This window comes from Didymella exigua (genome assembly GCF_010094145.1).
Source record: "Didymella exigua CBS 183.55 unplaced genomic scaffold M421scaffold_25, whole genome shotgun sequence".
Taxonomy (NCBI): Eukaryota; Fungi; Ascomycota; class Dothideomycetes; order Pleosporales; family Didymellaceae; genus Didymella; species Didymella exigua.
Genome location: NW_022984799.1, coordinates 96,505 through 123,050, shown reverse-complemented (window position 1 = coordinate 123,050; position 26,546 = coordinate 96,505). Strand labels below are relative to the sequence as shown.

The following is a 26,546-nucleotide window of genomic DNA, read 5'->3' as shown; positions in this document are numbered from 1 at the left end:
ACAGCTGCAGCATTTGCGATCATGGTCATCGCACGAGTCCAGTAGTGGGCGATGGATCCCGATTGTGCATGGCTGCAAGAAAACGGCATGTGCAACAGCTTCGATACGGCTTTATTTTTTGCGCTGACTCCACTCTCGAATGACCCAGCATCGACGGATTTGGCGCTCAGTCAATTCGACTTTCTGTGTGCATCAATTGCACCTATAGCTATAGATGGTAGTCAAGACGCTAACAACACCTCTGGGAGTTAGATGAGCTCCAATATTTCTTGGCATACATTGGGCGAGCAGTTCTCGACCGCCTGCAGTAACCTTGCATGGCAGGCAACTTATTTGACCGAAATGTGCGCGAGCTTCAGCCTCGTCCGTCCCAGTTGTTGCCAATGGGCGGTTTGCTGCTTCAAGGATTCAGAATCTTTCGACGGACCAGGAATCGCATCGACCATGTATCCTTCGACAATCGTCTTCATCGACCGCATGACAGAGCTCGCTTCAACAGCCTAGGAACATCAGATTATGCGATCATTCTAAAAATGAAAAGAGGGCGGCACGTCTCACTTTGCGGATAAGAAAATTTGTGGAATTGTGTCCGCTAGAGGCCTCGCAAGAATTCACCAGGTCTCGAGCGATTTTGATCACGTTGTTCTCCCAATCTACCACCAGTCTACAGTAAGGTCTAGGTACTAAAGAAATCTGGGGTTTGTTACTTGGATGTTAGTGACCGGCAACCATCTCCATATCTGAGCTCGCATCGAGGGTCTTGCCACGAGATTCCTTTTTCATTCTGCCAATCGTATTACCGAGCGCAGGGAAGCAGTATCCAGGATGGAAGATAGTGAGAACACCGACACTGAGTACAATCATCAGACCCTCAAGTACAATGAAGTCGACCTCATTGCGCATCAGCTCGCTTCTCCAGCCACCAGTGAGCTCAGGGATACGATAGACGCATCGAATGAAGATGCCTAAGTATGCAATACCAATTGCGAACATGAAGCAGCGGAAAGGCGTAGAGTTGAACAGTCTCACCGACTCAGCTGAGAGCTGATCGCGGCGGCGGTGTGTGCGAATGGCGTATTCGACAAGGAAGTATCCAAAGAATGCAAGGATGACGACTTGGAAAATGACACCGGCAATCATCAGATCGGTGCCGACGTCCTGAGCGGTGGAGCCTGGATCACCTGCAGATGCGAGACCACCTCCTGCACCCTGGAGTACGAGCGAAATCAGGTCACCGCAGATAAAGACGTAAGTGTACCACGCAGATCGCAGACGAGACCAGGACTCTCCGAAGGTAATGACGATGTGCTTGAGCGTGATATAGACACCAGCAGCGACGAATACGGGACTGATGATTAGGCAGCAGATCTGGGTCATGAATCCGGCTTCTGCAAATGGGTCATTGTACCTGTATCACACGGTCAGCTGCTGCTTTATCTGCATTTTCAGTGGACGATGGAAGCCTGCTCACATCATGATTCTGCCGCAGTAACCGACGGCTTCGCCGACACAGCCCAGGCAAAGAGCAATCATGTACGTCCATGTTCTGTAGCGGATGCCTTGTACGAGCTGCACAATAGAGCAGAGTGCGAAGAAGGCAGCGAAGAAACCGTTGGCACCGAGCGACGGGTAGTAGCCATAAAGAGTACCGTCGATAGTACATTCAATCTGTTGGCCGTTCCAGTCGACGAATTGGCCGATTCTAGCGCACGTGTCTGGGTTGGGAGGTGGAACAGTCATGATATAATTTGCCTAAGATGGTCGACAAGGGGTATCTGTGTCGGTGGTGGGGTAGCGGTGAGGCTGTGGAGACGTGTCTCGAGTGCAAGGCTGGTAGACTGTGTGTTCGTGATGAATGAGAACTAACACAGAGACATCTCCAGATGCCTTATATCTACGAAGATGCTGTTCGGCAGTGTAGTCACCGCACTGCATATGATGCTGACTCCGGTACGCTGCGACCACATTGTGGAGACGTCATACAGGCTGATGACGGTGCCTCAACTATCCCAAAAGAGTCCAAAATGCGATGCGATCCGCACATTCGCACTCCTTGTCGGACCTCTTGGTTGGCTCGCGGGAGAGCGCATCCCCCGACTGTTCGCATTTTGGACTGGAAAGGGCCTAGTGGTTCCTGGAAAGATAATTCGTAGCATCCAGGCCGTCCAACTATTGGCTCGCCCACATTCGACCCCAATGCGTCATGATGGAGCGGCAAAGCAATTCTCCAGGAAATCGGTAGTCAGCACCAAATGAACGGCGGGTGGGAGTCAATGCTAAATTGGATAATTTTGTCGGAAAAGCACCGGTGAGAAAGTTACGGCCAGGCATCGTGGACTGAGCCTCACCGGATCGTCAGCTGCGGGTCGATAAGTCGCGCATGTACACGCAGCATACGACCGAAAGCTAGTCGCGTAGAGGTGAGACTCGCGCATCAGTAGTGGCTTTGACTTGTTTATCTCAACGTGGCATGAGGCGGAGTGCACTGCCTCGAGCGCCTGAACAGTGAACAGTCGGAGGGGTCGGGGACTTCGGTGCGCTGATGCCCGCCTGAAAGAACGAAAGAGTACAAGCCGCGTGCAGTTCGCAGCATGCTATCTTCAGCTGAGGACCTACTCACAGCATCGCCGTCACTTTGATTATACCGAAACTCTGGCACTGCCGCACTGGGAAAGGCTGGCCGGTCTGCCGACATCCGCTCCTTCAGCCTTGCGAAGACCCCAACTTGATACTCGTTCTCATTCGCGCAGAAACTGAGGAACCCAATACGATGCTCGAAATCGCATATCCGACTCTTGATCAGTGCCGTATCTCAAAGGTAGCCTTGCTGTATTGATTCGATGCGTTCTCAGGTATGAGTGCGATGCGGGCCGCTGCTCGGAAACTGGTTGTTCATCAGCTCAAACTTGGCCGATCTTCAGGAAAGAGCTTCGATGGCCTTCTAAGCTGGTTGGTGGCTCAACCCTTGTTCGCGTTTGTCGGAATCGCAGCGTCGCAAAGCCTTGCAGAAGAAGAGAAGGAAATGAATGTGTTGACAGCGTCAGATTCCCACTCACCTGTACTCGTGTCCAGGACGGCCTTCAGTATCTTTCCATCTTCACTGTTGTCTTCCAGCTGCTGATTAAGAGGCACGTCTACAAGTGCTCTGGTCGCTGCAGAGACACTGTTGCGCGTTACCTAAGAGCGGCCATGCAGTCCACAAGTACAAACAGTAGGCGCGAGGATTCAGCAGATGACGTCAAGAACGACCGTTAAGATTTTTGAAGCAGCAGCGTACATTGCGCAAAGAGAAGGGCGAGCTCAGTAGAGTGGCAACCTCGAGATGTGTATGTGACGTCGAGTTGACTTGCGGGCGTGCAGCTGAACGACGAAGTTGCATGGCAAGGGCTAACTTACGACATTCAGCTAGCAAACTCGCGAGGCGCCGGTCTGAGAGACTCCGGGCCGCATGTGAGGGACCGTTATGTGAGCCAGAACTTTCTTCAGCTAATTGTGGCTCAATTGCAATACAAGTATGCCTTCCACGACATATCGGCTCTCCGTAAGAAGCCCGGTGTTGGTTTGTTGAAGTTTAGGCCTGGTATTGGCAGCTACAGGTCCCGGGTGGCGATGATGTGCCACTTCCCCTTGATGGTACCCCGCACTAGTGCCTTCCTGCAAGGCACAGCTTCATAACCCACATTGTGCTTCTGTTACTTCAGGCTCAACTTGGGAGATCATGTCACTGGAACATGGAGTATGCGATAGTTCCGACGTTGCACAATGCGCATGCCGCCAAGCACGAGCTACAAGTCCGTGGATCAGGTTCACGCACAAACGGACGCTGTAGCGCTACGGTTCGGTCTCTCAGCTGTCAGATATGGGCAATCCAGGTACCTTTGTTCCCCAGCACAACTTGCACCAACAGGACGTCGCCGGATTCACATGTTTCCACGCCACGGCATGCAAGTCTTAATTGAGGCTGGAGGCAAAATAATTGGTGGCCAAGGTGCCATCTCAGCCAGCGACGCTGCAAGCCAGTGTAGCATTGTGTACAATTATAAGGGTCAAGGTTCTGCGGTCGTTTCTTGAGCCGGATAGTTTGTTGCATTTTCGTGTACGTAGCGTTTTGCAAAGTTAAACCCTCGTTTTCAATCTCAGCTTGCGCCGATCGAATTTGACCACCTTGTCACGTGATACTGTGGGCTCAAATTGTCTGGAGAAGATCCACGGCTGCAAGTATCACTCTTGCATTCCTGGAACTGTTGGCCAGAGTTACTGGAGTTTTTTTTTGGCTTTATGGCGTTGCCGGAAACCGCTTTCGTAGGCGGCCATGTTTGATCTTCGTACCTCTTACACGTCAAATCAGCCAGACGACTCCTCGCACTGTCGCTCCGAGGGCTGCGCAATACCGTAGAAACTCGCTGGAGACGTTTTACCAATTATAGCGGCCGAAGAAATGCCTACCAATGGCAGCGTCGAGATTTACGCAATCTTGCACTACCACCCGTCAAGCCTCAGGTGCAGCCATAGGATTCTGGCTCATTAATCGGTGGACCTACCTACATCGGCCGCTATAGTTGATGGAACGTCTCCCGCGGGTTTCTACAGTAGCCATCTGTTGCCACGATCAAGCTCTAAGTTTGCAATAACGTTTAAAGTCGCGTTCGCCGAATCGAAACTGAGCGATGGCCTTATCACCAATCAAACCAGGCGGCCACAATGCATCCCCGAGACCCTGTCCTGAGGACGTACAGGTCACTTGTTGGCCTGAAACACTCATCAGGCATGTTTCTAACCTAAGCTCCAGGTTTCCCGCCTGTTCTGTAGACAGGAGACGGCTTCCCGCGCAGATGTGTTTCACCCCTCGCTGCACCACGATTTCGTGTTTCACAACTGTATCCCGAGACTCTCGCGTCGATGTGAACGTTCCCTTCTTAATGGCCTCAATCCTTTGATCCTCTTACAGCAGACATGACCTCTTTTGTACCTCTTTACCTACTCATCGCCTACAGCATCGTTATAATGGTTTTCAACATGAAGGGCGCCGTCAGCTTTGGCCTTTTCAGCACAGCAGTAGCGCTGAACCACAATAAATTAGACCACGTCCCACAACACGCACTGCTGCAGGACGCATGTCCTTTAGACTCGATACTGCGCGATGGCCAGTGCCACATCGCCTCCACAACACCCTCAGAAATCACATTCAAATCCAATATCACGACTTCGCTAGACGAGGCACGACTCACAGCGTCGAAGCAAGCGAACTTCCCATGGACATTTTGGCCTAAGTGCTTCTCGAATAATGAGACCCCAGAGCCGTACTGCCTCTTCAGCGACCAGAGCTTCGCGAATGGGCGCGGGATCTTCATCGTTACCACAGAGCCATTAGCATATGGAATGCTACAGAAGCAGGCTTTCAAGAACCCGAAAAGCCTGTACCGTTCGAATCAGCACGCAAACCCACCGTTTGAGCAGTACGAATTCCCAATCAAAGGGCGTGGTCTCGTCGCGAATAAGACCCTATTCCGTGGCGACCAGATCTTCGCATCTACGCCGCTTCTGATCGCTGACCCTGAAGCCTATAATCTTGTCGAACCGGAGCGCCTCGAACTTATGTACCTTGGTGTAGAGTCGCTACCAGAGACATCCCGCAAGTTATTCTGGGAACTCCTCGACCACTTCAAGGGTGATCCTGTTGATGACAGAATCAACACCAACAACTTCGAAATTGTTGTCGATGATGTCTCACAGGCCGCGCTGTTTCCCGAGATTGCCATGCTCAACCACGACTGCAGACCTAACGCAGCCTACTTCTGGGACGAGGAGACTTTGACGCATTATGTGCATGCCATGCGCACAATCCAGCCCGGCGAGGAGATCACCATCTCGTACATCGATAGCGAGAGGAATAGCGCACACCGCCTCAGGCGACTCGAGAGGAACTGGGGCTTCAAGTGCAGCTGCTCTGCATGCACAGCACACCCAGCACTTGTCGCGGAGTCCGATGCAAGGCTACACCATATTACCGAAATCGTCGAGATGCTCAACGATTGGACACCAAGCTCGTCTGCGACACCCGAGATGGCTGAGGCGATGATCAGCATGTATGACCAGGAGCGCCTATGGGCTTACCATGCCACAGCGTACAAGCATGCTGCAGAGGTTTACAGCAGCTTCGGCAAGAAGTACGAGGCTATCAAGTACGCCAGGTTGGCTGCCGAGTTCGGCATCCTGGACAAGGGCTTCAACGACCGTGACGTGAAGGAAATGATGAAAATGGCGAGCGAGCCAGAGATGACCTGGAGCTGGAACAAGAGGGTGGGCCTGAAGAAGGGTGGATGCGGATGTGGCAAAGCTCATTAAAAAGGTCTTGAGCTTGAACTGGTCATTGAGACGATTGATTGTCTGCATTTCAGCGGCGTTTAATTTTTTTTACACTGCAGGCATGGTTTTTCCCAATATCAACACTTTAGCGATCAAGCTCCTCGCTGGTCTTGCCTCTATGCCCATTGTCGTAATAATCTTGTGCCCTCCAAGAACAATAGGATCGCAACGATATCAGAGGCGAACCCAGTGTTCTCACGTACACCAAGGAGAACAACAGAATCGTTCCGACATCTGCTATTTTGTCCTTGACATCGGTAGTCTCAGACGGACCGAGTTCCAAGTGTAGGCACACAAGCTGCACTGTCCTTGCACTCAGCCACACAAACAAAAGTGCGATGGTGCTAACTGCCTTATAGGCCCGATTCAGGAGACGGACAGTATGCGTTCAGCCATCTTAATCGTAATCCAAGGGTCAGATATGCTGCTTCTAAACGGCACTAATCGGCGCGCCAGAACAATCCGGAGTGATGTGCAAAGAGTCGTTTCGACGAAGAATATCGTGGCAATAGTGGTATCCTACTTAATGAAACAGGGATCGAGCTGCAGGTGTCAGTAGACGAGACAGTACGCTTGAGTGTGAGAGCTTACGATATAGAAGCCGCTGACATATCCTTTATAGATGTGCCTCGTATAGATATAGTGCATAATAGGGCTCTTGATGAATAGCTTACCAGGTTGAATTGATTTCGTACCCCTCTGCGTACAGGTGGCGTAGATTAGAAGCGCATTATCTGAGCCTTTCGAAGCTAGGTAAGAGTGCGGTCGAGCTCAGATCAACTTCAAACCTGCCTTGACAAAGCAGGGGAGAATATTGCGTCGTGATGCAAGAAGGGCATCGAATTCAAAGCAGCTGCTGCATGCTACACTAAACCGCAAAGACAAAACTAGGACTACTGACTTAAAAATCATCAGCAGGTCGAATTCCGCTGTATAATGCATCGAGCTTCAACTCCTCAACCTTGGACTTCCAGTTCGTGATCTTGGGTATCGTTATTCGCCAACCGCGATCTTCTGTTTCTTCAGGCAGCTCTGCGGATTTGAGCTCCGCGTCTTGCTCATCCATGGCGCAAATGATGAACGTGGATTGGTAAAAGTACACGAATGTGTATTTCTTGTTGATATGGTGCTGAGGATAGTACTGCCAGGTGTGTGCAGGCCAGGGTCGATCGAAGGCTGTGGCTTACTGTTAGTACCTGAGTTGAAAACCTCCACACAGAAACTTTCGCATAGCGTTCCAGTGGTAAACATGCCCCTCTGGTGTAGTAAAATTTGATCCTGTGTTGCCTAGACTTTTCATCGTGGGCATGGGCCATGCGCAGTAGTGCGTTTGAATGGAGCCTTTGGCCATGATGCCGCTCGGAAACTGTTGCTTCCACGATTTCGCAAAATCTTCCAGAGAGTTGGTTGATGGAAACGGCAAGGAGGTTACACGTTGGCCATCTAACGCCAGCTTGGTATGATCGTATGGGAAGTACAAATCGAGTGCACCATCTGAGCCCTGCATTAGAACGGGCTGAGATTGTGGCTCTTCCCAGTCAGGAAGTAGAGTGATGATGCCTAATCGCTCCATATCCTCGACGACCCTTCGAATAAAACGGTTCTCGTTGCGCGTAAGCTTCTCAGATGCTGAAGCCCGTTGCACAGTTGTAATCATGCTGTGGTCGGGATCATAACATCTGAAGCGGTTGCCATCATATTGGACGTCGTGAGGCGGAGGATACCGAAGATCTGGCGAGCACCCGATGATCATTTCTTTAAGGAATATGTCTTGGATAGATGGCGGTATGATGCTGCGAATAACACGTTTTGCAACTGACCGTGGGGAAGGATCACCCGTCAGCATCAGCAGGGCGTCTTGGACTATGTCCAAAAGTTCAAATGGCTGTCCAACCTCACGATCGATGATGATGAACTGCCACGAGTCAACCACAATGGGGTCGTACATCGACGTCTTTAGCCGCAGCTGATTCTTGATATCCTCCAGCGTCATGGTTGTAGTCCATGGTGCATCGTGCAGGCCCTCACGTGTCGACGCAGATCGGTAACGATCCATGAAGAGCTCTGGTTCTGTCGGGTGCACGGTGGCTTCTGCGTTGGTGCCTTCGTATACGACAAGGTGCAGTCGATTCGTTCGTCTGCGCAGCTCTTCCAAGAAATCCCGAGTGAAACCACCACCCATAGCCATCTGTCCACAAAGATAATTTCGGGATTCGACATGGACGTAGGCTCTGGTCTCGTTTTTCAATCTGAGACTCGACGTGTAATCGCCTTTACATGTCGGGACGAAACCAAGGTATACACCAGTAGTGCATTCACTTAATATACTCGTCGGATCGAACCAATGCTCATTATACATGCCGAGCATCAGGAGCTTACAGATCGTGGTGTAGTCCTCGAAGTTCGAGCAGATACTTGCGACGGTCCAGGGCGTCAGTAGAGTTGGGAACCAACGGTAGCTGCGGTTTGATCAGCAAAAAAGCATTGTCCCACACGCAAAGCGCTTACAGGATGTCCCAAGCGGGCTTAGCCATGCGCAAACCCTCCGTTGAACTGGGGATAACACCACCAAGCAGACGTATTGACTTGATATCGCCTCCAGCCAGCGTTTGTGCACAGATCACGACACGCAAGTATTGAACTGCCTAGGACGCCACGCATTCTCAAAGTAGTCACAGTACATCTCTAGCTGATGAGCTTGACAGCCAGCGAGGAACTCATCGATGCATCTTGACCTGCTCGCGTGCTCCAGGATCTCTGCCTCGCTATCGTTCAAAATCATGATTCTGAACCAGGCTCGTACAATTTCCACACCTGGATCGACTGAGACCCCGTCGCTTGAGTCGTTTCTACGAGGCCTATCGTCAAGATCAGGCACGATGCTGTAAAAACGGTTGATAGCATCATTGCAGAGGTCAGTCTGGAACTGTTTCAGAACCCTAATGCTGCCGTCATCAGAAAAGCGCATGATAGGTAAGGACTTTTAAGATGTACCCCTGTGAGATAAGCCACAGCATCGATCATGCAGACAATGTGCGCATCGCGTATGAATTTTGTCTGGATAAATATGGGGAACATACTTAACAATGCATCTGCAAGTTGTCTGGTATCGGTCTCGACCTTTGCAATCCATTTTGTGTAGTTTAGTGTGTCTACACCCCGAGTATGAAATCTCTCACGCAAGCGGCGGCGTAGGTTCAACGCCAGCTGCAGCTTCTGCATTTTCTGCTTCGCTGTGCCCGGGTTTCTGACCTCTATCTTCTCCGCCTCCTTCTGGAACTTATCCCAGGCCAAATTCATGTCCTTGAGATCCTGAGCATGACGTGTACACCACACGTCATGGTCAGACGGTAGTGGTTTGTGACATGGTTGCCCGTCTGATTCGATAGCCTCGCAGTTATCGCCATGTAGCGCAGGCGACCGCGGTGGAGAAGAAGATCGTATCAAGCTACGCGACTTGCTCTGGAAGTTGGTCGACGTTCTTGTAAAGATGGGATGCGAAGGTGGATGCTCATCTTTGCGATTGAAGGTACATAAGGGTAAGAACCAGGAAGAGATACAAACAGCGAGATGCAAGAGACTAAACAGGCAAATTATGACAGTGTCAAAGCATTCCAGCGGATGAGGCTGTGAGGTTAGAGAAGAGAATGAACAAGCGAGAGCGTGCCGGTCTTCAGTCAATGGAGGGGCTGCCTCTACCGAACCACCCCTACGATACCACTAGCGGCGCAGCCACACGCGGGTGACCAAGCCGCGCGGTGCATTGCTGTCAGTGAAGGGGACTCCATAAGCGCGGTGCGCTTAGGCGCGCGAACATAGTCCATCCGGGGCGCCTATGAATTGCTCAAAGAATTACAACACATATGTCTGTCCTTTCTCGCCCCGCAGCGTGTCGCAAACCAGCGATCTTGAAAAAAGGCTGGGGCGGAATCCGCCTCCTGAACCAGGCTATGCCGTGGTGTCGCTACCGTTGCCCTGGTCCTCATCACGTTTTGTATAACCCGCGCAACGCCAGTTCGGGCCTGCCTGCATGGATCGGAAGGTGCAGCAGACTGCCAATCATAGCGATGTCTTTGAACGTGATGGCTATTGTGGAGCCGGATGCTGAAATTGGGGTCCAGGGGTGGCTGTCGAACGATGAATCCGCCAGTTAGGAAATGGTCATAGCTGGACAGTTGTCAGGGGGCTGTCAGCGCGCCTGTTTACCTGCTTGGCTGCTTACATTCAAGATATTGTACGCGCGCTGTCATTCGCGAAAGCGCCCAGCGCGTATATAAGGGCTCTACTTGGTGCATTTCAGATGAGGCGTTGCTCGAACTGCAGGATCAAGCAGAAGGACGAAGGACTAAGAGCTGACGGGTGCCTTCTGTGAGTGGATTGGTTAGGAATCAAACCGGGCGCGTATACACTGTTCTTCACTAGCGGTGAAGCCATATCGTCGGTTGGAGTGCCCGTCCCGCCACTCGACTCGGCAGGCCGGATGGATCGTCTTCACTCGAGGAGGTGATAATGATGCATCAGGCAGCGTGAATCCTTCAAAGTCGTGTTGTTCATCCAGCACATGACTCCTGACCAACTGTGCCGCAATGCTGCAGCGAGGGGCGAACTGGGTAGGCTCCCAATCTTCGATGTCTTGCATGAGTCAAAAGGTTGCAGTGGGAAAAGACAGATCCGTAGCAGAGTATTACGATGCGCTGAAGCAGACAACAGGGCGCGATACGGAAGTCGCAACCGCAATGTGACAGGCGAAGAGGCCAGCTACAGTCCGAAGGCTTGAGAACAGAGCCAACGAAGCTAAGCGCCAAGCGCGGCTACTAGACCAGTCAGCGGTCGCAAGACTCCGACTGTGACTTTTCCAATCACATGGAAGTGGTAAAGAATCGCTGCTCCAGCGTCATAGCGAGAATATGTGCGTAAGTGTATTTTGAGCGAGCTTCTGTTGATACGTACAACTGGATCCATCACGGTTCTCAGTCTAGTCAAAACGACCGGCATTCATCAGTACTCCAACGCCTCTTCGAACAGGCCCCTCAACTGCTCTCTCTGCTGATCCAACTCAGTCTCGAGATGCGGTGCAAGCATCAACACTCTTTGCTGCGGGATAGTGCCTTCCACCAGCCCATCGACATGCTCCTTCCCAAATCCTAGCGCCTTCAAACCGCGCGGCTGGTCACCCAGTTTGACCAGGAATTCCGCCAGCGCCTCACCGAGCACCTCACCTGCACTTTCTCTCTTCACGTTCGAAATATCGACTCCAAACGCCTCAGCTGCAGCCAAATGCCTCTCTGGGTTCGACGCGCCCGTGAACTTGAAAACTGCAGGTGCGGTAACAGCGACCGAGACGCCGTGAGGGATGATAGTGTGGTCGACCTCATACCCGGCGTGCTTGTACCCTGGGTTCTGACCTGAGATGGGGTACGACATGCCATGGCACAAGTGCACACCTGCATTGCCAAAACCTACACCTGCCAGTGTCGAAGCGAGCAGCATTTGACTCTGCGCCTCGTGGTCTTCGGGGTCCTTCACTGCACGGGGCAGGTACTTGACGGTGTCGCGAAGGGCTTGAAGAGAGAAGATGTCGGAGATGGGATTTGCGCCTTGGTAGGCCGGGCGCAAGAGAGGATTTGTGGGGCGCGGCGTGCGCTCGTAGTAAGGAATGGCCGTCCACGATTCGAGGGAGTGGCAGAGCACATCGAGACCCGAGGAGGCGTGCACTGCGCTGGGCATAGTACGAGTGTTGAGGGGATCGACTATGCCGAGAGTGGGCTTCAGGTTTCGGTGCGCAATGCCGGTTTTCGCACGTTTCGAGACCAAGTCGAAAATGGCGGTACCCGTGGTCTCGGAACCTGTTCCTGCTGTTGTGGGTACTGCGACAAGCGGGAAGAGCTTTCCAGGGATTGGTAGACCCTTGCCGAGCGGTGCGTTGACGAAGTCGAGGAAGTCAGCCTCTGAGGTACGTTAGCATGTTCAACGTTGGCTTGGGTCCAAAGGAGTGTCTTACCGGGAAACGTGGTATACAGATTCATCAACTTCGCAGTATCGATCACACTACCACCGCCCACCGCCAGGAACGCATCTGGCTTCCAAGGCTTTGCGAAATCGATCGCGTCCTTGATGCTACTATCCTTTGGCTCCGTCCTGACTTTGTCGTATATCTCGAAAGTTACACCCTCTCTTGAGAGCCCCTCAACAACCTGCTTCATAGCGTCCAGTTTCCTTACATTCTGATCTGTGACAACCATAACACGCTTCGACCCCATGTTCTTGAAGTCCATGCCTACTTCCTTTGTACACCCAGGTCCAAATCGGATACTCGAAGCTGCCATTTCGAATGCATATTCTTTCTGCTGCGAGAAGTTGACCGGGGTCGCGAGGTGTCGGCGTGCTTGGTGTATGGTTGATGGCGTTTGATTGTGGTAGTTGGGATTGGCGTGACATGGACATGAGGATGGGTGTGTGAATTGGACAGTTCGGAGGAGATTCACTGCGCGTGCAGCGCGGGAGGGCGCTATGCGGACTGCGGTCGATATCGTCATCGTGTGTTGCTAGAGCTCGACGTGATGCGGGGCGTTTTTGGAATCGTGCAACGCAGAAGTTCACAAGAAGCTCAGTTGAAGGATTCTCGATTATCCTCTCGAAGATCTAGCGAGTTCTAAGTCTCGCAGAATGTGAAGGTCTTCTTCTGGAGAGGTGTGCGAAATGCAAGGGAGAGCAGCTTGGCCATGGTGCGGAGAAGCGCCCCCGGCGTGTAGTATCCGCGACCTCGGCTGGAATGACCGATCGCGCTATCCAAATACGGTATGCCGGATTGTGGGGAAGCTCCAACAAGCATCGAGAAGTCACTTTTCCGTCATTATCTGTCGCGACTTTATCGTGAAGAGGTCACAAAGCTTCAAAGTCATCTTGAGTACTGTCAATCATACTAATTCTATTATGAAGATCGACGTGTCGCATTGATTTCGATTCCGAGGTGATCTATTTACAGAGCTCCTTCCTCTCGTCCGGTGTCTGTCAGGACTCACATCCGCGATATAAGCAATATGCGATTCAACGTATGAGTGTCTGCCCGAAAAATTCGACCTTTATCAGCTTAACTCCGGACGAAGTCGAGCAAGTCCTTGTGATCTTTGACTTCGTTGTCTAACAGTTGTCCAGTTGCCAGTATGTTGCCATTGACTCGCTGGCACCGCACCTTGTATCCGTCCGCGTAACGTCCCAACACAAGTGAATCTTGTCTATGAGGCGGTATCTGCAACTTTACTAGTTGATGATATGATCCACCTATCACCTGCAGCTTCAAACAACGACACGCGGGGTGGACTCCTCGTTTTAGCCTTGCAGCGACCGACAACGCCTACTTGACTTTTACTTTTTGACGCACAACCTATCTAATAGACTTACTATTCACTCAGTTGTTGAAAGAACCCAAGACGCGGGAACGGTAAGCTCCCTGCGGGACAACAAAAAAAGACGATAATCACAAGATCGACCAGGCTAAGAGCCCAACATCTACGACAGCTCTGGAATCGATTCGTCACGCTGGTACTTCTGTGTATCGCTGAATGGATCATCATTGGTCAGGGTGCTCTGACTGAGCACGTCCAACCGCATGGCTGCCTCTATTCCCACGGACGAGGCAGAGAATCTCCCAAGGCAGTGATCATATCACGCACGCGCCCGCCATCCATTTTTTGAAGCGCCAGAACTTTCGTTTTCGACTCGATCGGGAGATCTCGTCCCTTCCGTCCCTTCACCATTCCCCTCGGCTGCACACTGTAGCTTCTCTGCCCTTTCCAGTATTCTAGCGTTGTGAATGACTCTGATTACTGCATCTTGCGCATCAAGCACAATTTTCAACGTCCACCACTCATAGCATGGAGGAGGTCCACACAAGGTTAAACGTAGAGTAATACTATGAGCTCCAAGAACACCCTACGGGATATAGTGCTCAAGAAAGCAACGTCGACAGGTCTCACGTATCTCCTTCCAGGTGTCCTATCCTGGCCAAGCGCAAGTCGATGCAGTGCGTCGAATTGAACTAACTTTTGCTGGACAAATTTAGGCGACGACTATCTACCGATCGACGCGCCACCAGGATTCCCTTCGCTGAATTTTCTACCGACGATATTGCGCACTTGGGCGCTCGTTCTTGCATTGATCTTCTTCGCTGGCTATGAAGCGGGTCTGCTTGTACTCGTCGTTCTGAACCGAACACAGCCCGAAAGACTACAAGGGAAGGAAGAACTATACGAAAGGCTCATATCACTTACGCCTTCGATTGCAGGAGCGATATCGGCAGCACGGTGGACGGCCATCTACTGGACATACCTTCGCATTATACCTCACCAAGCAACAGCGTCCGAATCCATTCAGAAACGAAAAGACATCCGAAAGGCCGCACGCACGAACGGCAAAGCACTGTACCGATTTAATTGGGGCTTTTTATACCATCGTGTTTAGATATTATGCTCAGTCACTCGAAACGTGGCTGCGACGCTGCTGAACGTGGCGAAGACCGCACTCATCCAGATTCAAAGGACCGATCAGGGGCGGGCCGTCGTGCCATCACTATTCATGGCCTACCATATATTGATTGCTGTATATGCATTGCTCCTGATTAGCACTGTGCGCCTGATTGTTACTCAGTTGCAAACCCTCAGGACTCAAATGGGACACTTCTTCCCTGGCGTCTTAACTTCCTCTACTGACGTTTTTCGACTCGCACGGCATCCTTGATGGACTAGAATTCGGTCAGTGGTGTAAGCGATGGCTTTTCATCGCGTGTCGACCATTCCGAAAAAGACTGCAACTCTCTGATCATGACATTTTCCGTCTGGGACATTGGAGACATGTTCGATTAGGCTACATCGTCTACGGCATGCGAATGATGCTCCATGACTCAGATGTAGAGAAATTGAGCGTTTCACTTTGCTTATCTCCAGACATCATCTCAATGAAAGCCTCAAAGCCGTACGCCGTACGCTGTGAACACCCAATGTGCCTTCCACGAGCGGAGCGATGAGGAGAGTGATAGTACCAGCTCATCTGGATCGCATGCAACACTAGATACTCAGTACAGTCACGACGGTACGTACATTGAGTCCATGGCTCAAAAGATGAATGCTAATTGATCCTCCAGAAGCACTACTAGATGACGCAGGATGCATAGTGCACGATCTACAACAGAAGAACATTGGCCATCAGCCAGCACCCCTTGTCGATCAATGCATCTTGTCTCATTGCAGATTGCCGGGTTGGCTCTTTTCATGTATAAGGGCAGTTCAAATTCACCAGCAAAATGATGACAATATCACGACCTTGACCTATCGTAACACTTGGACAGACCATCAAGATCTTGATGGTGACAACGAAGTATCGCCATTGCGTCCGGGTCAATATAGCACATGGCCAAAGTTGTACCCCAGGGCTCCCGACATATGATGGCGGTGCCTCTCGGCGGGATTTAGACAGACCATATCAATGGTCTACCTCTCAATCAGAAACGACTCTTTTAGTTGATCGTTGAGCACCACTCCTGCTATGATCATCGCCTTATTCTTTCCTAACCAACCACCGCAGTTCGTCAGCCTGCTCCGGTGTCAAAATCTCCCCACAAGTTTCCTCAGTCAAGAAATCGTGATCCGCGTACTCGAATCCCGGAACAACCGTCTGCAGCCCTGATCAGCGCGTGTCACTCCGCATCAGCGCCCGCACACCTTTGCGCTCGAATCATGAATGAAAAAAAAACGGATGAAAGAACACAGCATAGCTTACCTCGCTAATCAACAGCCTACTCTCCCACTCATCGACCCCTTCCTCCGCCTCAAGAAAACTCGCCTTATACTTGCCCCCCTCCACAATCCACACCACCCTCTCCCCCGCCTCTACATCCTTCCCAACCACAAAACTCTCCACTCTTTTCTTCCCCCCCTCCCCCTCATCATCATGAACAAGTACATACCGCCCTCGCCCCTGAATAAGCGTGTGCACAGTCCTGCCAGCATTCCTATGAAAGCAGCCCTGCGGCGAGTGCGGCGTCAACAAGTAGAGGATGCTCGTCGACGCATTCCGGACAGCATTGTCGCCGGAGAGCGGCGCCTGTGCGGTAGTAGCATACGGATGGTCCTGGAAGGGGTTGGAGACTGTGCGGGGATCGCGGTCGAGTTCGGTGAAGTAGCCGCCCTCTGGGTGCTTTGTCATTTTGAGCGTGTCGATCAGTGTCTGTGTGGAAATGGTCTCGTGCGGGATCGTGCCGGCTTCGAAGGTGGGTGAGAGGGGGGGTTGCGAGGGGTCGATTGAAGATGCCATGGCGGTGGTGGTGGTGGTGTGTACAGATCAGCCGTGCTGGCGATCTCTGGGTGAAGATGTTCTGTGTTACAGGTAAAAGTGAGTAGAGCGAGTATGTATAGCACGTGCGTCCGATGCAGATTTGATCTAATTGGAAATGTCGGTGTAAGCTTGTCATCGTCACCTGCATCATGTGGGGTAAAGTTGCCGATAAGCTCTTATCGTTTGTTCTAGCGCAGTCTCGAGAGCGTTTGCTGTATGGGAAAATCATGTTCGATGTGTAGGAAGTTGCAGGATTCGGTACTACATCTGTATACAGGTGTACTCGGCTAAGCCTGCACCTTCCTACAACTACTCCCGTTCCGACCGTACATGTGTCCTGCATCCACGACCGTGCAGTTCATTTGTCCCAAGATTCCTCTCTATACATCCGTGTGCGCCCCGCTACATCCCTACTATACTCCTGGTACAAAAGCAGAAGTAGATCGAAATGTGATAATAGAAATTAGCGCACCAAATAGAAGGAGGCCGATACATATAATACAGAAAAGGGAAACGTGCGATCTGCGGACGAGATGTCCATGGCTGTCCGCTCCGTTGAGAAAATATGATGATGCTCAGCAATTGTGGTGAGATGAATAGGGCGTCTTGCCTCCGCTTGCTACCACATGTCATCGTCTCCGCTCTTATCCGAGTCCGAGTGACCGGGCTGTCCCTGCCGCACGGGCTGGCCGAGATAGTTTGAGCTGTTTGAAACACTGTAGCCTCCGCCGTTCACACTGTGCTGCGAATGGTGGCTGTCACGTGGACTTTGGCCATACTTCTGCTGTTGCTGGTGCCCGTTCTGCTGCTGACCTTGCTCTTGCTGTCCGTAGGCACTTGGCCATTCGCTCGAATTTTGAGGCTGTTCTTGCTGCTGCGCCTGCTGCTGCTGCTGCCAGGTTAATCAGCCTAGTTCACAGATCACCTGACTGATTCCTGGCTTACCTGCTGCTGATACCGCTGATACTGCGAGAACTCTTCAGGCTGCTGCGACTGCTGTTGTTGTTGTTGTTGCTGCTGCTGTTGTGCCTGCTGCTGCTGTTGCTGTTGCTGCTGCTGCTGTTGTTGTTGCTCCTTCTTCTGTTGAGCTACAGCTAGCTTGGCCTGTTTCGAGTTTCCGATCTGTATCTGCGGATGCATTTGCTGTACCTTGGCGAGATAGGAATACATGAAGTTGCTGAGCAAGACTTGGGAGTAAAGTTCTCGGCGAGGGTTTGCGAGCTTGATATGAGCCATGCGGTATATGGCACGTTCTTCGAGGATGGAGAATCGGGTCCAGTTGTAGTCGATGTCGGGCTTGAGGGTTCGAGGCGGAGGCTCGGGAGACAGACCACGTGAAGTGTTCTTTTTGTGGCTCGACTCTTTCTCGCTCTTCTTTTTTCCACCTCCGAAGATCGAAGAGAGCAGGCCATGCTCTTTCTCTTTCTTGTCGCCGGATGCCTTTCGGCTGCTTTCCTTTTTTCGCTCCTCTTCGAGCTTGACGCTGTCGCGGTCCAAGACAACGCTCTCTCGCCCACGTTGGCCACTCGCAGACTGCAGCAAGTCAAGCCGGGTATCATCAGGCTTCTCCTGCGGCTTGCTGAGCTTGTTCTTGACTTTCTTGGCCGCCTCTTTTTCGCGCTCTTCCTTCTCTTTCTCCTTCTTGTCGTTGCCGACGAGCCAGCCCCAACTCGTCTTCCTTGGCCCATCTTCCTTCTTGTCTTTGGACTTCTTATCTTTCTTTTCGTCCGGAAGATTTGGAATGATCGAGAGGTTGTCAGTTCTTGTGCTATGATTGCCGGGAATAGCAGGAGGATGTTGCGTCAGGTCATCGAGCGACTGCTGTGGCTTGATTGGAGAATTTTGAGCAGCTTGAGCGTGCTTGTTCTGTCTGTGAACAGGCGACTGTCGTTGCTGCTGGGGCGGGGGCTGGGTCTGAGCTCGTGGCCCGTTGGGCTGCTGCTGCTGCGGCGGATGCTGCTGTTGATATTGTTGAGGCCTTTGCTGCTGCTGCTGTTGCTGCTGTGCGAGCGGCTGTCGTGAGGTCGTGCGCTCAGGAAGCTGGTATTGTTGCTTTCGCTCTGGCTCTGGAGGTGGGGGGGTTTCGATGATTTGCGGGACAGGTGATGCGAGCGTTGGTGCAGGGGCATTGTAGCCAGGCAGGTGAGCACTTGTCCGACCGTTGGATGCTATCCTCGAGTGGAAGGCCCTGGGTTTCGAGCCCTTGCGCTCCTCTTGCTCAGGTTCGGCTGAGCCAGGCCGTCCTTGAGGCTCAGCAGAACCGGGTCGTTGCTCCTCCTCGGTGGGCGTCTTCCTCCTGGGCCGTGAGAAGTTGGAAGACTCGAAAGCACCATTGATTGGCTCTGACTGTACTCTGTTGATGCCCACCAACTTGGGCAGCTCGGGCACGTCTGGACGGGTGGGCGAAGTGGCTGGCGATTCTTCAGTATCCGTCTCGGCGTTGCGACTGACAAGTCGTCTCGAGAGTGGTACAGATCGACCCGTGCTTCTCAGACTGCCTCGTCTATACGTGGTACGTGTAGAACGCTTCAATGTGCCCATGCCGCCTCCCATGCCACCAGGTATGATCGGTGCGTCGCCGTCGACCGCCTCTGGCGTTGGGCTCCTGGACATGCTCATTCGTCGGACCATGGCCGCCGGGTCCTCTACAATATGTTCCAGCTCCTGCAGATTCGCCAACCCGCCGTTCGGCTGAGTGCCTGAGCGTTTCCTCTCCAGACGCTCAGCGCCGTCCTTGTAGCCAGAACCGGTGTCGATCTGGCGTGAGAGCATAGACTTCTTCCTGCGCAGACCACCCCCGGAGTCCTGTCGTCCCATGCCGCTATCCGGGGACAAGGATGAGCCCAGGTCGCCGGAGCGGCGTCTTATGGTGTGGACCTTCTCTTCGATGAACGTCTTGAACTCCTTGGGGGCCAGCTCGGGGTGCAGGCGAGCGGGCACCCAGAACAGCTGCTGGGTTTCGTCGTCGTCGTCAGACATGGCCGGCGGCGAGACGGGGCCGGAGCTGTAGGACTGAAACGAGGGCAGGTCGGGGTCGGCGTTGTGGACATCCATGGACATGCGGCGGATGGCCTGCAGATTGCTGAGCTCCTGGGCGAGGCCGGCAGGGCTCGACTCGTAGTCAAGGTCGTTGAGGGGGAACTGCTGCGAGGCCGTGTCGGACGAGGAGCGTGACAGCGGCGGCGAGAGCTGGTCGTTGGCACGCATGCCGGCAGGGCCGCTGGGACTCGTGGACAGCTGGGACGTGCCGTCTGGCGGCAGCTGCGGACGCAGGGGAGACTTCGCGGGCGGGGCCATGTCGGGGAAGGGATTGAAGGGGGTGTGGATGCTCTCGCTCAGGGAGTCCGGCAGGAAGCTGAGCGGGCGCGAGCTGCCGTTGGGCGACTCGGAGTCGCTGTCACGGCCGTACAGGTCGCCGATGGCTTCGGTGACGTGGTGGTTGTCGTCGCTGATGGACATGTGCGGGACATGGCCGCGGCGCATCTGGTACATTCGCTCGAGCTCGCGTGCTCGGTCAGCGGCCTGCAGGGTGGGCGGAGAGGAGGTCAGCGAGGTGCTCCACGACAAGCGACAAGGAGGAGTCAAGACTCAAGACTCAAAGAGTGCGGCCGGGCGCCGGGCAGATGCAGCGGCAAGGGGAGGGGGGTGAGGCCGCAACAGCAGCAGCGGACGTCTGTTTCACCGCCCGGCACGCTGCGTGCCCACTAGCTGCGCCGAGTACGTGAGGGCGCTCTGCCGTGGACTCACCATTTTGGCGCGAGGAATGCGGAGCGGCGCTGACGGCCACGGGGGGTGCCTGAGGGGAGCGTCGGGCGCGACAACGAGTGCATCAGCGAGTGAGCGACAGGGCGGCGGGCCGTCGAAGTGATAGGCGGCGTGCAGGCGTGTGAGGATTCAGGAAGAGTCGGACAGGGGGCACCATCGCCGGCGGTGCAGACTGCAGAGGATGCCTGAGGCTGTGGGCGAACAAAGTGAGGCCCTGCAGCCTTCATCTGATGTCCAAGGGTCCCGGCGCCCTCCAGAGAGAGGCTAACCTCGTGCACGCCCAACTGCTCGACTGCACACAGCATCATCACCCAGCTGCACTCAGGAGCACGTCGCACAGACATTGCATCATTGTCGCGTTTATTGTCGTCGACAAGGAGTGCATTATTGATTATTTACCATCCCCTGAACGTCATCACATGCAGCCTCATCATCATCATCATCATCATCATCATGAGGATGCGCTGTTTCTCTTCCAGACGAATACCGCCGACGCAACGACGCACGTAGCCGCGCCCAGCGCCAGATACAAGTTCATGTTATCGTACCCACCCTCGTCTTCGTTCTTTGGGAACGCAGTCGATGGATGTGTCGCGCACTCAGCCAGCTGCACTTGGTCAGCTCGCAATCATCACGTGGGGTACAGGAGGTACGGGAGGCTACCTACGTGAACGAACAGCTCCGATATGCTGCTCCACGTCGCACTGACATGCAGGGGCGGTGCCATGCGCAACGCGCTCGTGTACTCGTCAGGCTGCAGCTCGCATCGTTGCATCGTCTTGTCCTGGTCTGCCTTCAGAGCCGTGTACACTGCAGGCAGCGCATCCAGGTGATGATACTTCTTCCGTAGCTCCACAATATGCGCAAAGCTGTCCGGGTCAGAAGAGTCATATGTGTAGCACACCAAGTCACACGCGTCGAGCTTGGCTTGGTTTTCGAGGATCGCAGGCTCCAGCTCGCCGAGTTCTTCGAGGATGAGGTAGCATTGTTTGCCACCTTTGAGTTCAACGCTGTTGACTGCTGATCGAGGTTTGATGGTGGGATGATAGGTTTGCGTAAATGGCCGCTGCAGAAACGACGATAACAACGCGCTCTTTCCGCTGCCACTTGACCCAACCACGTAGCATAGAAAGACATTGCGCTCTACTCGCGCCGGCCGATTCCTCCGCTTCCTTGCTTTTGTCTGCTTCAGCGCACTTGTGGTGCCACTGCGATCATTGCTTTCGAAACCAAGATATGCTAGGTACTCGAGTGTGGTTTTTGGCTCCTCGAATGTAGTCATGCTCCATTGCGCGAGCCAACCTTGGAGTGTGATGTGGCCAGCTTCGTTGCGTACCGTACACGATGGGAACGCTGAATCTGTCCAAGACATGGGTATCCCGGGTGTTGTCGCAAATAGATTCGAGAGTTCGCGGTCGTTGAGTCCACCGTCGTTGTCTTTGTCAAACTTCAAGAACAGATCGACAAAGAACCGGTATCCAGCTGGACTGAGCTCTGCGGACGAGAACTGCGCGACCTCGAACTTCGGCCGCAAGTACGCATCCTGAAGACTGAGACTATCAGTGTAGTGGAACTTCCGCAGGATGATCCAGATGGTCTCATGGCGGCCTTTCTCTGCAAAGATCTTGTTCAACAACAGGAAACCCTTCTCATCCATACCATTCTCCCCAGTAGCGCCTGGCGCAAATCTTTCCATCGACTTCTTGATATTCGCGAGGTCATCCTCGCCCAATGGCTTCTCGAAGCACTTGATCTGGAAGTCATGTATCTCCTGGTCGTTCCAGTACCCATCCTTGTCGGTGTCGCAGAGGTGGAACACTCGTTGCAACGCAGAGACGGCTGCAGGCTTGAGCGCATTCTCTTTTGAGTCGTATAGCGGTGCTATTGGGTGTGTGACGGCTTTTTGGCAGAGGAAGAAGACCTCGTTGATGTTTGCATGCTCTTTGGCGCTTGTCCGTATGCACGAGTCGATCTCTTTGAACTCGTTCATTACTGGCAGCATCTCCTCTGCCACCACCTGCGACGTGGTTCCATTCGAAGCTAGGTCGGCTTTGTTTGCACACAGCACCACCGGTACATTCACACCCAATGAGCGGAAGTACGGCATCCAGAACAGCGCGACCCTCTCATAGCTGTAGTGGTCCGAGTACACCAGCAGTATGACGTTCGATTTGCGCAGCTCCTTGCGCAGAGCATGTCGTTCGTGGGGCAGGGCGGAGGTGTCGACGATGGTGGTGGTGACGTTATCCGGCGTCCCGAGCGTAGGCGGCAGCGTTACTTGGGGGAGCACGGGTTGGATTTTGGCGGTGACGAAGACATCCTTGACGAGCGAGGTGATGATGGAGCTCTTGCCGACTCCCTCGTCACCGCAGACACAGATTCGGACTGGGGTGCCACATTAGTCAACGGCCGTGGCAGGCAAGCAACCGGCATCAACAACCATGACAGCTCGGGCAGGGAGCTCCACATACCGGTGGCCATTTCTCAGCATGTTCACAGCTCACTGCACATCAGATGAGATTGGCAGGGAGAATGGGAAGAAGCAATTGTTGTTTCAATCGAAGTTTGACGGGTCTATGCCGGTACGCTGTCAGCCTGTGACACTACGCTCGGTGATGTATGATTCGATCGAGCGCTCGTCCACGTGTCTTGGCCGATCAAACCCCTAAGCTCCCCGCATTGCGCCAGGCGCCTGGAACGGTGAATGGAGATGACAAGCTTCGCCGTTGCTAAGACGCAGCCTTGCCTCGAAATTCGAATGCGCTTTCCATGCCGATCGCCTCCACCGAGGGCGTGGACGCAAGGACAGCAGCGCGCGCTCGTAACTCGCTCCAAGCATCCAACGCAAGCCACGTCCAAATGCGATGCTAGGCCGTCCTTCTCCGCATTCTCCACGCTTCGGTCGACTGCGCCGTCCGGTGTTCGCAGCGCACACGGGGCCTCATACTCCGACATATACACAATCGCCCCACCCTCCTCGTCATGCCTGTGTCTGCGCGCGCTGTACAGTGATTAACGCACAGTACCTTGCACTGCATCAGCCATGTTGTAAGTAGGCCCAGGCCCGCCCACCAATCGCAGCACCACCACTATCATGCCACCATCTGCAGCGCGAAGCTTGACTGACCGCGCATCCCAGCGTGCTCCCTCCACCCCCGAGGTACCCTGTTGGCGGCTATCCCGGCGCACCGCCAGGCCAGCTTATCGAGACCAACAACAGCATCGCCCGCCCGACGGGGCCCGAGTACCAATTGGTCGTGGGAGAGGGTATGTGAAGACGGCGTGTGTGTGCGCAGGGCACGCGGGACGCTCCTGCTGACGATCGACATGACAGGCACCTACGTACTTCGCGACGACCTCCATCTGGCCACCCCGCCGCCGCACCCATCTGAAGCGCCCGTCCACAATCCCAACCCACTTGCGACCAACGTAACGCCGCCCACCCAGGGCACCAAGCTGTCACTCGTTGCTCTTGCGCCGCGCCAGCCGTCCTCGACACTGCTCCAGCGACTCGACACGAAGAACAGCACACGGTCGCAGGTCCTGCCGATCGCCGAACACGACTCCAATAGCCACACGAGCGAGACTGACTCGCAGGGTGTCAATGGCTTTGTGTCAGCGCCACTGGATGGTCTACGGACACCCGTGTTTGGCGCAGGCAATGCAGCCTTGACCGTTGTGAACGGCAAGGTCTCGAAGGACCCCAGCAAGAGGAACAAGCCCAAGAACAACATTGTCAAGAGCAACTCGTCGTTCGTGTCCAGAGTTATCCCACACGAAGCTCTCACAAAGCGCCTGCAAGAACACAACGTCAACGGCCTCTATGCTTTCGCCAACATCAATCGCGCACTGCAGTGGCTGGACCTGACATCTCCGACCAAGGAGGAGCATTTGACCAAGATCCTGTTCACCAAGGCACATGCGCTGTGTCACGACATCAACCAGGTCACGAAGGGGCCGAATCACCTCGACATTGTTATGGGCTTTTCGACCGGTGACATCATCTGGTACGAGCCTATGTCGCAGAAGTACTCTCGTTTGAACAAGAACGGCATCATCAATCCAACAGCAGTATCTGACATTCGCTGGATACCAAACAGCGAGAATTTATTCATGGCAGCACACATGGATGGAAGTCTCATCGTATACGACAAAGAGAAGGAGGACGTCGCCTTTGTTCCCGAGGATCAGACACCTGACGAGGGCATGTCTGACATGGAGCGAAAGACCAGGCTGACAGTAAAAAAGTCCATTCAGTCGAAGAACCAGAAGGCAAACCCAGTTTCGTACTGGCACGTGTCCAGTTCTAAGATAAACGCTTTCGAGTTTTCGCCAGATCGCCGCCATTTCGCCGTTGTCTCTGAAGACGGTTCGTTCAGGATCATCGATTTCCTTCGGGAAAAGCTGCTCCACCACTATATGAGCTACTATGGCGGCATGATGTGCGTGTGCTGGTCTCCTGACGGCAGATATGTCGTTACCGGAGGGCAAGACGACCTCGTTTCAATTTGGTCGCTGGAAGACCGTATGCTAGTAGCGCGCTGCCAAGGACACAACTCCTGGGTCACAGGCGTGCAGTTTGATCCGTGGAGATGTGATGAGCGCAGTTACCGGATAGGGAGTGTCGGAGAAGATACCAGGTTGCTGTTGTGGGATTTCAGTGTAGGGATGCTGCATCGACCACGAGCTGCTTCATTACGGCCAAGGAACAGCATGGCGTCGGCGAGCATTCAGCGCACGCGAACGGAGAGTTCAGCCAGCCGTATGAGATCGAACTCCAATCTGTCATCAGGGAGCGCACTCGATGACGATGAGGTTGTGCATCCCGTAGAGCCCCGCGCACGCACCGCGATGCTGCCTCCGGTGTTGGTGAGTTAAAGAACACGAACAACGTCACGACGAACTAGTGCTAACGCTGCGCAGACCAAATCAGTCGACGAACATCCTCTCACATGGTTGGCCTTTGAGGAAGATTGCATAATAACATCGTGCAAGAACGGTACGTCTCATTCTCGTCAACCGCCACTCATCGCCTAGAAATTTTCTCTCCCAACCTCAGAAGCACGTTTCTGTCTAAAAATTATGCGATAAGCTCGTTCGCCGCACCCATCACGCTAGGGCAGTAATACCCGCCGCCGTGCATGACCCGCTCGGCGAGTGCGCTGTGTTTCTGTTGGGAGTTGCAAAACTTCATACGAGTTGATAAGGATCCTCGATGTGGATCGTAGTCAGGACTGTGCTGACCAGAACGTTTCGCAGGGCACGTCAGGACTTGGGATCGACCAAAGGAAGGCTCGTCGACGGACGACAGCTTGAGGACGCGCTCACAGACAGGCTCAAGCGCTGGCATCTCATAGACATACAACACGTGTAGGAGCTGCTTCTTTATTGGCGGACTTTTGGCGACGATGGGGCGCTACGATGAGGCTCTGCGAGCACCTGCATGCGTTTCGCAGGGATGGCTGTTTAACGTTTCCTCCCGGGAAGGCCCGAGTCCTCACGTTCTGGAACCGCACGTCACCCACGACCAGGACTCACCGCGCCACACGGGTCGTGCATGCGCGTGGCATCCTCTCAGGCGTACGACTGTACAAAAGACCAGCACATGCAGGGGCGGTGGCGCATGCAGCGCGCTGTATATTACTCTTATCTCTACCTCTCACAATCACATGGCGTCCGACACACATGGTCAGAACCTAATGCTCGACTAATCTCTCGATGACTGTGCGACACTCATCGCTACGATGGTGCTCCTCGGTGAGAAGCCCGATCGCTGTGATGTCTAATTGCGCCATGCTCTTGGGCACCGCAGTGGAAAAGGTATCCACTGCGGCATTCCGCTGCCGTGCGCGATGTGAAGCTGGAATGATACCAGCGCGTCGCACGTCGATCAGTGCGGCTCCTTGCCCGAACAAGCGAGAGATTTTCCGTACCGCGGCCGTAGAGACGTTGACCGCATACTGTGCATGAACAGAAGTGGAAACAGATGCAGATTGTGAAAGCGCATGTTTCGTTGCATTAGACAAAGGACTACCGTTACAGGAATGCTCACTTAACCTGGATAGCATGCGCATCAGAGACGAATG

General features: G+C 53.5%; 8 protein-coding genes across 8 annotated transcripts; 2 read left to right on the top strand and 6 right to left on the bottom strand.

The window, feature by feature from the left end:
- Positions 1-714: 714 nt before the first annotated feature.
- M421DRAFT_102782 (RTA1-domain-containing protein) lies at positions 715-1,740 on the bottom strand (the record flags this gene model as incomplete). The annotated part of the gene is made up of 2 exons (XM_033586825.1): positions 715-1,408; positions 1,472-1,740. The coding sequence occupies 2 exons, from the start codon at positions 1,738-1,740 to the stop codon at positions 715-717; spliced, it is 963 nt and encodes a 320-aa protein (XP_033446161.1).
- Positions 1,741-5,016: 3,276 nt separating this feature from the next.
- Positions 5,017-6,345, top strand: M421DRAFT_68796 (SET domain-containing protein; the record flags this gene model as incomplete). Its single annotated transcript, XM_033596556.1, has 1 exon — positions 5,017-6,345. The coding sequence occupies one exon, from the start codon at positions 5,017-5,019 to the stop codon at positions 6,343-6,345; it is 1,329 nt and encodes a 442-aa protein (XP_033446160.1).
- Positions 6,346-7,240: 895 nt separating this feature from the next.
- M421DRAFT_227263 (uncharacterized protein) lies at positions 7,241-9,098 on the bottom strand. The gene is made up of 2 exons (XM_033588370.1): positions 8,875-9,098; positions 7,241-8,825 (listed from the first exon to the last, which is right to left on the bottom strand). The coding sequence occupies exons 1-2, from the start codon at positions 8,898-8,900 to the stop codon at positions 7,556-7,558; spliced, it is 1,296 nt and encodes a 431-aa protein (XP_033446159.1). The 5' UTR covers positions 8,901-9,098; the 3' UTR covers positions 7,241-7,555.
- Positions 9,099-11,364: 2,266 nt separating this feature from the next.
- Positions 11,365-12,902, bottom strand: M421DRAFT_68814 (putative Fe-containing alcohol dehydrogenase; the record flags this gene model as incomplete). The annotated part of the gene is made up of 2 exons (XM_033596560.1): positions 11,365-12,314; positions 12,368-12,902. The coding sequence occupies 2 exons, from the start codon at positions 12,900-12,902 to the stop codon at positions 11,365-11,367; spliced, it is 1,485 nt and encodes a 494-aa protein (XP_033446158.1).
- A 2,665-nt stretch (positions 12,903-15,567) lies between these two features.
- Positions 15,568-16,674, bottom strand: M421DRAFT_397611 (uncharacterized protein; the record flags this gene model as incomplete). The annotated part of the gene is made up of 2 exons (XM_033590139.1): positions 15,568-16,035; positions 16,141-16,674. 2 exons carry the CDS (start codon positions 16,672-16,674, stop codon positions 15,919-15,921), a joined length of 651 nt encoding a protein of 216 aa, XP_033446157.1. The 3' UTR covers positions 15,568-15,918.
- Positions 16,675-16,951: 277 nt separating this feature from the next.
- M421DRAFT_423190 (uncharacterized protein) lies at positions 16,952-20,708 on the bottom strand. Its single transcript, XM_033593384.1, has 3 exons — positions 20,443-20,708; positions 17,641-20,229; positions 16,952-17,587 (listed from the first exon to the last, which is right to left on the bottom strand). The coding sequence occupies exons 1-3, from the start codon at positions 20,443-20,445 to the stop codon at positions 17,315-17,317; spliced, it is 2,865 nt and encodes a 954-aa protein (XP_033446156.1). The 5' UTR covers positions 20,446-20,708; the 3' UTR covers positions 16,952-17,314.
- A 107-nt stretch (positions 20,709-20,815) lies between these two features.
- Positions 20,816-23,055, bottom strand: M421DRAFT_423188 (mitochondrial Rho GTPase). The gene is made up of 3 exons (XM_033593383.1): positions 22,932-23,055; positions 21,128-22,845; positions 20,816-21,067 (listed from the first exon to the last, which is right to left on the bottom strand). Exons 1-3 carry the CDS (start codon positions 22,939-22,941, stop codon positions 20,912-20,914), a joined length of 1,884 nt encoding a protein of 627 aa, XP_033446155.1. The 5' UTR covers positions 22,942-23,055; the 3' UTR covers positions 20,816-20,911.
- Positions 23,056-23,316: 261 nt separating this feature from the next.
- On the top strand, positions 23,317-25,987 carry M421DRAFT_226630 (WD40 repeat-like protein). Its single transcript, XM_033588366.1, has 5 exons — positions 23,317-23,508; positions 23,600-23,727; positions 23,795-25,329; positions 25,384-25,459; positions 25,720-25,987. Exons 1-5 carry the CDS (start codon positions 23,504-23,506, stop codon positions 25,815-25,817), a joined length of 1,842 nt encoding a protein of 613 aa, XP_033446154.1. The 5' UTR covers positions 23,317-23,503; the 3' UTR covers positions 25,818-25,987.
- The last annotated feature ends 559 nt before the right edge of the window (positions 25,988-26,546 follow it).

Excerpts from the sequence above, each read along its gene's own strand:
- M421DRAFT_227263 (XM_033588370.1), bottom strand. The coding sequence starts at position 8,900 with ATGGCTAAGCCCGCTTGGGACATCCT. Across the intron at positions 8,826-8,874 it reads AAGCCCGCTTGGGACATCCT|CTACCGTTGGTTCCCAACTC; the intron begins GTAAGCGCTTTG and ends ATCAAACCGCAG.
- M421DRAFT_423190 (XM_033593384.1), bottom strand. Across the intron at positions 17,588-17,640 it reads ATCAGCGGTATCAGCAGCAG|CAGCAGCAGCAGGCGCAGCA; the intron begins GTAAGCCAGGAA and ends TTAACCTGGCAG.
- M421DRAFT_423188 (XM_033593383.1), bottom strand. Across the intron at positions 21,068-21,127 it reads TATCGGAGCTGTTCGTTCAC|CTGGCTGAGTGCGCGACACA; the intron begins GTAGGTAGCCTC and ends GACCAAGTGCAG.
- M421DRAFT_226630 (XM_033588366.1), top strand. Across the intron at positions 23,728-23,794 it reads CCAATTGGTCGTGGGAGAGG|GCACCTACGTACTTCGCGAC; the intron begins GTATGTGAAGAC and ends TCGACATGACAG. Across the intron at positions 25,330-25,383 it reads CGATGCTGCCTCCGGTGTTG|ACCAAATCAGTCGACGAACA; the intron begins GTGAGTTAAAGA and ends AACGCTGCGCAG.